General features: G+C 41.7%; 1 protein-coding gene across 3 annotated transcripts in view; it reads left to right on the forward strand.

The window, feature by feature from the left end:
• The first annotated feature begins 1,080 nt into the window (after positions 1-1,080).
• The window catches only part of rad18 (RAD18 E3 ubiquitin protein ligase), a 74,670-nt gene continuing 63,133 nt past the window's right edge, over positions 1,081-12,617 (forward strand). For 2 of the 3 annotated variants that reach the window (XM_036950355.1, XM_021569201.2), the window contains exons 1-6: positions 1,112-1,334; positions 1,606-1,684; positions 1,832-1,893; positions 2,022-2,092; positions 8,339-8,715; positions 12,473-12,572. In XM_036950355.1, the coding sequence (XP_036806250.1) occupies positions 1,284-1,334; positions 1,606-1,684; positions 1,832-1,893; positions 2,022-2,092; positions 8,339-8,715; positions 12,473-12,572 (740 nt within the window). In that variant the 5' untranslated portion in view covers positions 1,112-1,283. Of the gene's footprint in view, positions 1,335-1,605; positions 1,685-1,831; positions 1,894-2,021; positions 2,093-8,338; positions 8,716-12,472; positions 12,573-12,617 lie in introns of all 3 variants that reach the window. The other variant, XM_021569200.2, reaches the window with a different exon arrangement.

Here is a 12,617-nt window from a genome sequence, read left to right on the forward strand (position 1 = left end):
TGTTACGCTACAGCCTAATTCTAAAATGTATTACATCGTTTTCAATTTCCCTCATCAATCTACACACAATACTCAATAATAACAAAGCAAAAACAGGTTAAGACATTTTTGCAAATGTATAAATAAAAAATAATAATAATTAAATACCACACATAAGTATAAAGACCCTTTACTCAGTACTTTGTTGAAGCTCCTTTGGCAGCGATTACAGCCTTGAGATTTCTTGGGTATGATGCTACAAGCTTGTCACACATGTATTTGGGGAGTTTCTCCCATTCTTCTCTGCAAATCCTCTCAAGCTCTGTCAGGTTGGATGGAGAGTGTCGCTGCACCGTTATTTTCAGGTCTCTCCAGCGACGTTTGATCGGGTTCAAGTCCGGGCTCTATCTGGGCCACTCAAGGACATTCAGAGACCTGTCTCAAAGCCACTCCTGCGTTGTCTTGGCTGTATGCTTAGGGTCATTGTCCTGTTGGAAGGTGGACCTTCACCCCAGTCTGAGGTCCTGAGCACTCTGGAGCAGGTTTACATCAAGGATCTCTCTGTACTTTGCTCTGTTCATCTTTCCCTCGATCCTGACTAGTCTCCCAGTCCCTGCTGCTGAAAAATATCCCCACAGAATGTTGCTGCCACCACCATGCTTCACCGTAGGGATGGTGCCAGGTTTCCTCCAGACGTGACGCTTGGCATTCAGGCCAAAGAGTTCAATCTTGGTTTCATCAGACCAGATAATCTTGTTTCTCATGGTCTGAGAGTCCCTTATGTGCCTCTTGGCAAACCAATATGGCTGATATTTATATTCTGAAACTTTTAAGGCTTGTATGCATTAGCCCCGTTAGTAATTTAATAGGATCTCTATGGGACAGAGGAGGCTTATCTTCCATTCTAGTAATGTGGAATTTCTGAAGCAAACCATAGGAACATAAACCTTCTGTATATCAAGTATTTGGATGACAAGCACTTTACAGATAAGTAACCATGCATGAAGTCAAGACAAGTACAGGCAGGAGCAGTGGTCAAACCAATAGCAACTTTTCTCTGTCTAATGACAGTGGTATAAAATAACGGGCCAAACGTTTGTGAGCTACTCCGCCCAACCCGTACATTTATGTGTGCCCATTGGTCACGAAGAGCAAACCGAGACAGGAATTGACATGATCCTCCCGGAAGGGTGCATTTGGTATGAAAATAAATCTGCGCGGTATTATACAATGAAACATAGCTAGTAGCCCCAGTTTCTTTCTAAATGCGTTCTTCTAACCACTGTTTATAGAGAACTATCACCATGGCCAATTTTAATGAAGCGGATTTACCACCAAATCTGACTTGCCTCAAAGTAAGTGCTAGTTCAAAACTCCCTCATTGACAAGCTAACGGCGACGTCATCGAGCTACAGTCTAGCTACTTCTTACAATTACTATTTTCGCAAAATAGCCCACACTCCATGATAGCAAGCTAACGTTAGTTAGTACAGAATATTCGTCAGACAGCAAGTTAGCTAACTAACTTGCTTTTATAGTTTTGCCTTTTAAAACATGATGCATAATAGCCAGCTAGCTAATCCAGTAGTGTGAACAACAAACTGACACTATTCTTTCTGTATGCAGAATGTTGATACCCTTCTTCGATGTCCCATTTGTTTTGAGTTCCTGAGTATCGCAGTGATGACAAAATGCTCTCACAACTGTAAGTTAACCGGATAGTCCCCAGACAAACTATCCAGCGTCAGTTTTCAAGACCATGTTATAGCTATAGCCTGGTGTGTAGATGGCACCACTTGTCTCTTAACAATACAGTATAATCACACCTGATTATGTACATTTCTATTTACAGTCTGCTCTTTGTGCATAAGAACATTTATGTCCTACAAGTTGCAATGTCCAGTGTGTAATTCAGTAAGTATGATCCCTGATGGTACTGAATGCATTGCATCGTTGTGACAATTAAGCTGTCTTTTTAATTTAATCTGTTTAAGCTTTCCATATGTCAAAATCAGGCAGGCATGTATTTTTCTCTATTTTAGCCTACAACAGAACAGGACCTAAGAAACAACCGGATACTGGATGACCTGGTCACAAACTTTCAAACTGCAAGGTACCTGTATTGTATATGAAATAATTACATGATATGCCGGTAAAAAAATGTAAACATACTGTATCTATTTCTCGTTCTTATATTATATAGAGGCATCTCCTCAGGCAACTAGACACCTTACAGCACATCTGTGCCTACCTATATGACAGATGAACTGCCATTTCATTATAGAGAAACCGCAAAAATGTATATTTTGAAAAAGCCACCAAGCTCAGTGTTTGAAGGCTGAGGGTATGCCTGATACCATAAGCCCAGCTGGCAGGTTCCTTTCTCTGTAGAAAAATGTTAAGCAAAGGCTTGAAAGTGCATATTATTTGCAAATACATGTGTATTACTTATATAGACTGAGTGCACAAAACATTAGGAACTTTCCATGACAAACATACCTGGTGATTCCAGTTGGAAGCTATGATCCTTATTGATGTTACCTGTTAAATCCACTTAATCAATGTAGATGAAGGGGAGGAGACATGTTAAAGGATTTTTAAGCTTTGAGATAATTGAGACATGGACTGTTTATGTGTGCCATTCAGAGGGTGAATGGGCAAGACAAAAGATTTAAGTGCCTTTGAAGAGGAGGTATGGTAGGAGGTGCCAGGTGCCTCGGTTTGTCTGTCAAGAACTGCAACGCTGCTGGGTTTTTTGCGCTCAACAGTTTCCTGTGTGTGTCAGCGACGTTCCACCAACCAAAGGACATCCAACCAACTTGACACAACTATGGGAAGCATTGGAGACAACATGGGCCAGCATCCCTGTGGAATGTTTTCGACACCTTGTAGAGTTAATACCCTGACAAATTGAGGCTGTTCTGAGGGCAAAAGGGGGCGCAACTCAAAATTTAAGAAGGTGTTCCTAATGATTCATACAGTCAGTATACAAAACCATTCACAAGTGCTGTTTTGAGCAGGGTTTCCCAAACTCGGTCCTGGGGCCCCCGTGGGTGCACGTTTTGGTTTTTGTCCTAGCACTACACAGCTGATTCAAATAAAGCTTAATAATGAGTTTCTTATTTTATTCAGCTATGTAGTACTAGGGCTTAAACCAAAAAGTGCAGGACCGACTGGGGTAACACTGGTTTTGAGGACTGCCTTTTAATACACATTTTGTGCCGATGTTTGAGGATGCCATTTTAAATGTTGTCATTTCAGAATGATAATCCTGAGGATAAAATGGAAGGAATGATAACAATGTCCTTTTCCCTCCATAGTAGCAGGAAACACTGTTAGAGCAAGTCAATTCAATGTTGTGCATACTTTGGCCTTGGGAATGGCAGTAATGGAGTAATGAAAACGACAGAAGGGATATTTACTACAGTACACCAAAAACATACCCTCAAACACAGGAGAGGATGTAAGCATAAAAAAGCCAAGGTTGTTTTGAGCTTACATCATAAAAATACCAGGAAACAAAAATGAATGTGAAAGATTAGGAATGCATGTCAGAGGATGCTACTGTTATTGACTAGATTATAATTTGCCCTCTGGTAAACAACATTTAAACCATTTTTATCTAACATCTTACTACTTACCTGCTACTAATAAACCTCTACATTGTGGATTTCCCTTTATAATCAAATGGGAATTTCTATTTAATGTACCTGAGCTATATTCTTTTTTGCATTGCATCATTTCCTATTTACTACACTACAATGCAATGCTGTTGTCAACAAGACTATGTCCATGGCATGATATTGAGTCAATCACATAAAATATATTTGCACTTCTGTAGTAATTCCACACATGGATGTTTCCAGTAAATAAGTCCACTGTTTTATGAGTATTTTATGAGTAAGCATAAAACATTATATTTTTGCCCAGGCAGGATTTGAGGCTGCAGGCAGCAGACTTGATCTCACTGTGCTGCTGTTATCAATGTTTAAACCATGCTGCTCACTCACGTCAATCATCTGAATGGCGTCATCCCTCAGAAAGCTCTAATTTAGAACCGAGGAATTTCAGATGGCCATCGGGTTTGGAGAGAGTGGCTTATGTGGCTGCCCTCTCCTCTGTCCTTTAATTTCCTGTTTGTCTAGCAGGGAGCATGTGAAAGAGAGGTACACCACCACGGGGGACTGGACCCTCAGAAAGCAGGATGTTTACAGAGTACCCATTTGTTCATTTCCCTGCTGTCTGAGATGCAATCAAATAGCATAGTCCTTGCTTTGTACTGTATGTCTTGACTCTCATCTACTTTTTGTCCTTTCTGAAATGTGTTCATTTTGCTGAGTAGCCTACCTAACTGATCATGTAGTTATTTAATAAGCTGTTATTAGGCTAGATACTTGATAGCAGGCCATAAGTATCTGACCCTAAAAGCAAACTATGAGCTATTTTGATACTTTGGGCTTGAGATGCTATTTGTCGTAGGTAACATTTTCTCCTCTGTGTGCAGGAAGCTGCCTGGCAACTTTAGAATCAATATCCTGGGACAGTTGAAATGCAATTAGACTCTCGGCTTTAAGGAGGCTGTATTGACTCTATCCGGTCCTCTGGTGACTTCAGGTCTGCTCATCCATGATCAATGAGCTCCCAAAATCCTGGCCTCTCTCCCAGGCCTGCCGCTGACCCCCGCTCACCTTTGGGGCGTTTCTGGCCTGGCCTGCTATTTATTATAAGCTGTTTAATCTAACGCCCGCTGTTATGACCATTTCTCTACCACTTTGTGTTTGGACAGTTGCATAGCGTTGTCAACAAAATGACAACAAGAAACCAAGCAGCATCGAATACTTTCCTTTGGCCTTTAGAGTAATGTATTTCCCTCCCTATATGGATGTTGTTTTTAATGTAAATGGTCGCTGTGTGTGGCTGGTGACAGCCTGTTTAGGGAGCAGATCTCCTGGATTCTTAGTAACTATCAGGATGCCCTTTCCTCTGGGAAACTGGTTATTCTTGCCTCAAACCATGGGTCTCCTCTCTTCGTTGTTATTCACAATGGAACTGCGCTCTGTGCCTCTGAATAGTAAATCAGGCAGGCAATCAGTTCAAACTGTCATGTAGGCTTAGATTATCTCCAAGTCATCCCTTCCTCCGTGACCTGGGCTCAACACATGCCAAATCACACCTCGTGTAGGGGAAGCAGTACATCGACACTCTTCCCTAAAGGCCATGGAGGTACATAGGTGTGTGTGTGTGTCTGTGCAACTGTGTGTGCTTGTGGTGCGCATCACTGCTGCCCACTGTGCCAATAACACAGATAACTCATTGGTTCTCTCATCTAATTACAGATATAGTTAACTCCAATCTATTCCATTTCCTGTCTTAATTTAGAATCTCTGAATAGTCATCAAGCACAAAGAGAATAGATTATTTAATGTTTTATTAACTACACTATTCTCTACTTTGGCAGATTAACCTCAGTATCTTTCAACCTCTGAAAAGTGTGGCTAATGATGTTCCTACTGGGTGATGTATGGAATAGTGGAGGAAAGGTCTATGATGTAACTCCGATTAGAAGGCAATAGGCAGTCAGTCAATGTCCCTCTGAGGTGCGCTGTTTATTATGACAAAGCCCAGACTCTTCCAGGGTTTTGTCCAGCAGATGCAGGATGAGTGTAACTAAGTGGATCTGAGTGGGGCAACCCAGGTGAGATTCAGGTTGGTCATATGCAGTATTTACAAAGTTTGACTCCTGACTCCGTGCCAATGCTGGAATGAGAGAAGCCATACAAGAATGACAAAGGCACCCATTTAGTCTATGCTTATTATTTGTTTTGTGGCTTGCTGTTGTATCGACTCCCATAACCCAAGTATTGGCATTTTGATGATCTCCATAAAGATTGCTTGCAATGAGGTTAGGTGGAGCATGCAGTGTGTGGAGTCTGTTTGTGTAGAGGCATTTCTACAGAGGCATTTCTACTATTGAATAAGGGTGGGACTTCTTTCATTTCTGACTTTGATCTGCTACCTACCATGGTGGGCTTAGTATTAGTGAAACTTACATGGTAATCAATACTTTTTAAACATAAACACTACTTCTTCGGTGTAAAGGGGTAAATGAACAATCTAATATCATTAGAAAAAAACAATGTTTGCGTGTGTGTATTTATACTTAGCCTTATAATAGCCTCCAATACCCTACTCAATAAATTGAACGCAGTCTATCACATTGCCATCCGTTTTGTCACCAAAGCCCCATATACTACCCACCACTGCGACCTGTACGCTCTCGTTGGCTGGCCCTCGCTTCATACTCGTCGCCAAACCCACTGGCTCCAGGTCATCTACAAGACCCTGCTAGGTAAAGTCCCCCCTTATCTCAGCTCGCTCGTCACCATAGCAGCACCCACCTGTAGCACGCGCTCCAGCAGGTATATCTCTCTGGTCACCCCCAAAACCAATTCTTCCTTTCCTTCCAGTTCTCTGCTGCCAATGACTGGAACGAACTACAAAAATCTCTGAAACTGGAAACGCTTATCTCTCTCACTAGCTTTAAGTACCATCTGTCAGAGCAGCTCACATATTACTGCACCTGTACATAGCCCATCTATAATTTAGCCCAAACAACTAACAACTCTCCCCCTACTGTATTTATTTATTTATTTAGCTCCTTTGCACCCCATTATTTCTATCTCTACTTTGCACATTCTTCCACTGCAAATCTACCATTCCAGTGTTTTACTTACTATATTGTATTTACTTTGCCACCATGGCCTTTTTGCCTTTACCTTCCTTATCTCACCTCATTTGCTCACATTGTATGTAGACTTATTTTTCTACTGTATTATTGACTGTATGTTTGTTTTACTCCAGGTGGAACTCTATGTTGTTGTATGTGTCGAACTGCTTTGCTTTATCTTGGCCAGGTCGCAATTGTAAATGAGAACTTGTTCTCAACTTGCCTACCTGGTTAAATTTAAAAAAAAATTAGCCTAGGCTAAATGTTGGAATTTTTCCATGAAACCAAAGAAACGTCAGTGTTATTGGTGGATCGCGTGACATGTCCAGTCGGGCTCTTAATTTACTGTTAGTAGTAGAATAGTAGTATACACAATGTGCAATTTCAAAATTTGGTTGTGCATCAGCAGTTTTTCTCTTGTTATGTCAGTCATTGCCATTCACTTACTTGGCCATGTCAACTAATACTTTTTAGATTGCGAAGTTAGTCTAGCCAGTTATCTAAACTTGTAGTAATCATGGCTGAATAAAGCCCGGGGCATGCAGAGCACGTGCCCAGGGGCCCTGATCTTCACGGCGCCTCCATTGATTTTGTTAGTCACTCTCACTCCGGTATCCTTATTAACATGGCATAAGTCATTGCAGAATGTGTAGAATTGCAGAAAATTTGCTTAAAATGTTTTTATTCATTAGAATATCATAGAGGGTAAACACTGAGAGTGGAGCCCTCGGCTCCTCAAAGCGCAAGATGCCCTCCTGATACCCTGGCTGCTTTATGTGATAGTGTTACTGCCACTAGATGTGTTTTTCAGATGACATGAGAGCATTTGAAGGAGTGAGCATATACAGTATACTGTATATACATGTCAAATATTACTGCCCACCAGACCGCCACCTCTTCATTAAGTGCATTTCATTTAGATTGGATGTACATAATATTACCTGTGGCTTTATATTTACTAATAGAGGCAGGGGGTAAGGTACTGGGAGCAGCTGAGCACCTGTCCGAGTGGGAGTTTTATGGCCTTTCCTACACCGCATGGTGTGTGCTGTGAAGGTGCTGGCTGCCTTGCGTGTGCTGTAACCTGCTCTAATGCTCAGAGCGAAGACAAATAAAAGGGTTTAAATATGGAAAGCAGAGCATTGCACACCTCATTGATTCCACTTTATGGCCCAGTAATGGCTCTGCAGCTACCAGCTCTATTTGTTTGCTTTCCACATTTCCAAGATTGTGGCCAACTGGCCGACTCGTTCTCGCTCCGCAAGAAAGTGCGAGATAATTGGACATGTGCAGTTTACGTCAAGGGGCTCACATTACTGTCAGCAGCATTTATTGGCAGATAACCCTCTCCTATTTCCAGTGGGCCCCAAACCTTTCCTTCTCTAGAGAGTCTGCATGCGCCTGTTTTTGTTTAGTAATTTAGTGAGCGTTTGTTTCACTCTCACTGTGTGTGTGTCATTTTTGGTTGGTGTGCATATCTGTGTGGAATAGTCAATGCATTTTATCAGACTACTTAGACCTGGAGGGTTTGTCAGCTCTGTCCTCTTGTTCCTCTGTTGTGACCAACTCATTGTATTTCTTCAGTCTCACACTAAAGTTCTAATGTTCTTTTCTCCCGCCTGCTTATCCCAGGCAGAAGTTGTCAAAAGCTCATTTCGACTCGCCTCCATTATCCCCGGAGACCCCAGCCTCTACTGTCAAGTGTAAAACACACAGACAGACCAGGGGCCCCAAGAAGAATGGCTCCATCCTCAGTCACTTTTTCCAGAGGGGGCCAATCACTTCCACATCATCTCTCACTACAGAGGCCCCGCCATCACTTCATACACAAACTGTGAAAGTAGACCCTGGTCATCAGGTCTCTGTGAATGAGGAGCCCATGGAGGAGGAGATACCGGCCCAGGTGCTGGTGTCTGTGAAGATTGAGAAGATGGACATCTCCATGACAGGGCTGTCGTCTCTGGCTGACTCGCCGTCCACATCACAGGACATGAAGCCTGTAGTTAAAGGTAAGGCCTGTCTCCAGGAAGGAGTCTCCAGGAAGTCTTGTGTGTGTGGTGTGGAGACACTAATGATATTTTCCACTAGAACATTTAGAATTGGAGGAAGACTTGGCTGCCAAAACACAGTATTTCTAATGCATATGGGCCTATGCTTAAAATGGGAAAGCAATGTTAGTTGTACTTTTTTTCATTGTACTAGCTGCATAGAATATTCATGTCAATTTAAAATGATGGATGATTTCAATGCTACATGGAACAGTGGCCATTTCACAATGACCACGTTTACATGCACACAGTATTCCGAATAGCTCATATCCCGGTTAAGGTCTTATTCAGGATAAACTGTTTACATGCATTAGGGCCCTATAAAATATGCAATACGGAGAACACGGACAGAATCAAGGAATCCAGACATGAAAAGGAATTCAACAATATTTAAAAATGTATTGAATTTAGTAGGGAATCAACTAAAAGTATTGAACATTTATTAATTTGTCCACGTTTATCATGAGACCTGAACAGAATTCATCAGTGATTTGTATTTCCTGCATCTTTCTGAAGAGGAAATGAGAAATACCCATCTGTATGTGCGGTGCGCATACACTTTGTGTAGCCGTTAGGCTCAAACCGAGAGGGATGCTATGTTAGCTAGCTGGCTAAGTGAAAGTGGAAAAAAATACAACTCTGGTAGCTTTTGGTTTTAATCATTTATTGCCACCGGGGCCTGCCGGTGTAACTGCTAATCTGCTTGCTGACTGTACACTGTACTGCATGATTGTAGCGGGTTTACTAATGATTTAGTTCTAGCAGCTATGTTGGGTATGACGTCTGCTAATATGGTGACAACAATGTAGGCTGTGTGTGTAGCGGTTATGATGTGAAGGTTTGGCTTGGAAAGGTTTTTTCACCTGGTCACAGATAGCTGATGTATTTGTTGTGCACTGAAGCCCACAAGCGAATGGAAGAGGTGAGAGTAGGAGAGCGAGTAGCTGCGAGAAGGAATTATGCAACGGAACGGAGATAAACATTCCTGCATTTGTTCATTATAAATTCTTGTTTGCAACTGTTGGACTAATGACTACACCCTAGATCAGCTAGATGCAGGCAAGAGTGCAAGGCGATATTGAATGTGTCACTGTCTGCCACCTTGATTACTCAAATTTCTCTTGATCTACGTTGTAAACATTCATTCATAGGCTAGGTTGTAGCAACCTCATGATGGGTATAGGGGAAATTAGAGTATCATCTATTAGCCTAAACCTATCGATGTTACATTAAGCCGGGTAAATGGAATATGAATGACAGTCATCCAATATGCTGTAATAGGCCATGCTCATAAAAACAATAAAAATTGCCTTAAAAATGCCTTAAACGGCACCAACCGCCACTGCTGAACCATGAAAAAACAGAATATTCTTATTTTTCTGCATATCGTTTCCGATATTAGGTAGGCTATTTGTTAATCAATTTGTCTATAACTATACTGAACAAAAAATATAAACAAAGTGTAAAGTGTTGATCCCATGTTTCCTGAGCTAAAATAAAAGATCCCTAACATTTTCCATATGCACAAAAAGCTTGTTTCTCTAAAATGTTGTGTGAAAATGTGTTAACATCCTTGTTAGTGAGCAATTGTCCTTTGCCAAGATAATCTGTCTACCTGACAGGTGTGGGATATCAAGAAACCAATTAAACAGCATGATCACTACACAGGTACACCTTGTGCTGGGGACAATAAAAGGCCACTCTAAAATGTGCAGTTTTGTCACACAACACAATGCCACAGAGGTCTCAAGTTTTGAAGGAGAGTGCAATTGGTATGCTGACTGCAGGAATGTCCACTAGAGCTGTTGCCAATGATTTAATGTTAATTTCTCTACCATAAGCCACCTCCAACGTTGTTTTAGAGAATTTGGCAGTACGTCCAACAGGCCTCACAACCGCAGATCCCGTGTAACCATGCCAGCCCAGGACATCCACATCCGGCTTCTTCACCTGTGGGATTGTCTGAGACCAGCCATCCAGACAGCTGATGAAACTGTGGGTTTGCACGACCAAAAAAGTTTTGCACAAGCTGTCAGAAACTGTCTCAGGGAAGCTCATCTGCGTCCTCGTTGTCTTCACCAGGGTCTTGACATGACTGCAGTTTGGCATTGAGGGCAAATTTTCACCTTCGATGGCCACTGGCACGCTGGTTTAAGTGTGGTCTTCACGGATTAATCCCGGTTTTAACTGTACCCGGCAGATGGCAGACGTGTGGGCGAGCGGTTTTCTGATGTCAACATTGTGACCAGAGTGCTCCGTGGTGGTGGAGTTATGGTATGGGCAGGCACCCCGTGGTGGTGGAGTTATGGTATTGGCAGTTATAATCTATGGACAACAAACACAATTGCATTTTATCGATGGCAATTTGACAAGATCCTGGGGCCCATTGTCGTGCCATTCATTTGCCGCCATCACCTCATGTTTCAGCATGATAATTCACGGCCCCATGTCGCAAGGATCTGTAAACCATTCTTGGAAGCTAAACATTTCCAGTTCTTCCATGGCCTGCAAACTCACCAGAAATGAGCATGTTTAGGATGCTCTGGATTGACGTGTACGACAGCATGTTCCAGTTCCTGCCAATATCCAGGGACTTTGCACAGCCATTGAAGAAGAGTGGGACAATATTCCACAATCAACAGCCTGATCAACTCTATGCGAAGAAGATGTGCTGCATGACGTAAATGGTGTTCACACCAGACATTGACTGTTTTTCTGATCCACGTCCCTACCTTTTTTTTAAAGGTATCTGTAACCAACCAATGCATATCTGTATTCCCATTCATGTGAAGTCCATAGATTAGGGCCTATTGAATCTATATAAATTGACAGATTTCCTTATGAGAACTGTAACTCAGTAAAATCTTTGAAATTGTTGCATGTTGCATTGATATTTTTTTTCAGTATAGATACATGACTTGCTCACCAGAATGTTATAGATCGATTGAATGAATGCATCAACAGTCTAGACATTGATAAAATAATCTCTTTTGTTTCTCCTTCACTCGTGGAGTGAAGATGTTTTTCAATTTCCGTGCAACATTTTCAAATGACATCACTTTGTTGACCGGTTTCAAGCAAATGAAAGCTGTGAAACGATCCAACATGTTTCTGACTGTATTTCCGTTCGTCTTGGATTCTTATTTTATAGGGTTGAAAGTGAAATGCTGTCAGCTTTTATATCACTGAAAAGAAATTGCGTGCATTCACATTTTCTCAAAAAATGAAATCATATTTTTCCATTCCTGTTCCTGAGACAAACATTTGGTCTGTCTTTTACTGCAAGAAACATTTCATTCTGCAGGAGTTAATATTATAAGGTTACATGGGCGGCCTACAGTCAGTGTCCAGACTTCAGATACTATTCTAATTATTCATGTTCCCGTCTGAACTTCAAAGGTGATACTATGTGAAACTGAGCCTATGCAGACCGAGAAAAGCAAACAGTAAACTGGATGAGATGTTTACTTGCCACAGTGTCCCGTCTAAGATTAGCATATCCCAGGCATCTTATTCAGGTTTCTCAAAACAGGGAATCAAGCTTATTTGGGTTATTGTAAACGGAATATGATGTTTATATGCGTCAACTTAAAAATGGAATACTTGAGCATCCCAAGTAATAACGGGATATTTTGTAGTGCATGTTAACATGGTCAATGTCTCTTCTTTTCTATGTGTGTATTTGTCTCTAAATCCTATTTCTGTGTGTGTTTTGCAGTGGAGTGTCCTGTGTGTTCTGTGGGCATCTCTGAACAGCTCATCAACAAGCACCTGGACACCTGTCTGACCCGAGGGGAGAAGAAGGAGAGCCTTAGGAGGTACTAGTGGACACACATCTCATAGGGGTTCAAGAGGTGGATAAC

Source organism: Oncorhynchus mykiss, chromosome 17 (assembly GCF_013265735.2).
Source record: "Oncorhynchus mykiss isolate Arlee chromosome 17, USDA_OmykA_1.1, whole genome shotgun sequence".
Taxonomy (NCBI): Eukaryota; Metazoa; Chordata; class Actinopteri; order Salmoniformes; family Salmonidae; genus Oncorhynchus; species Oncorhynchus mykiss.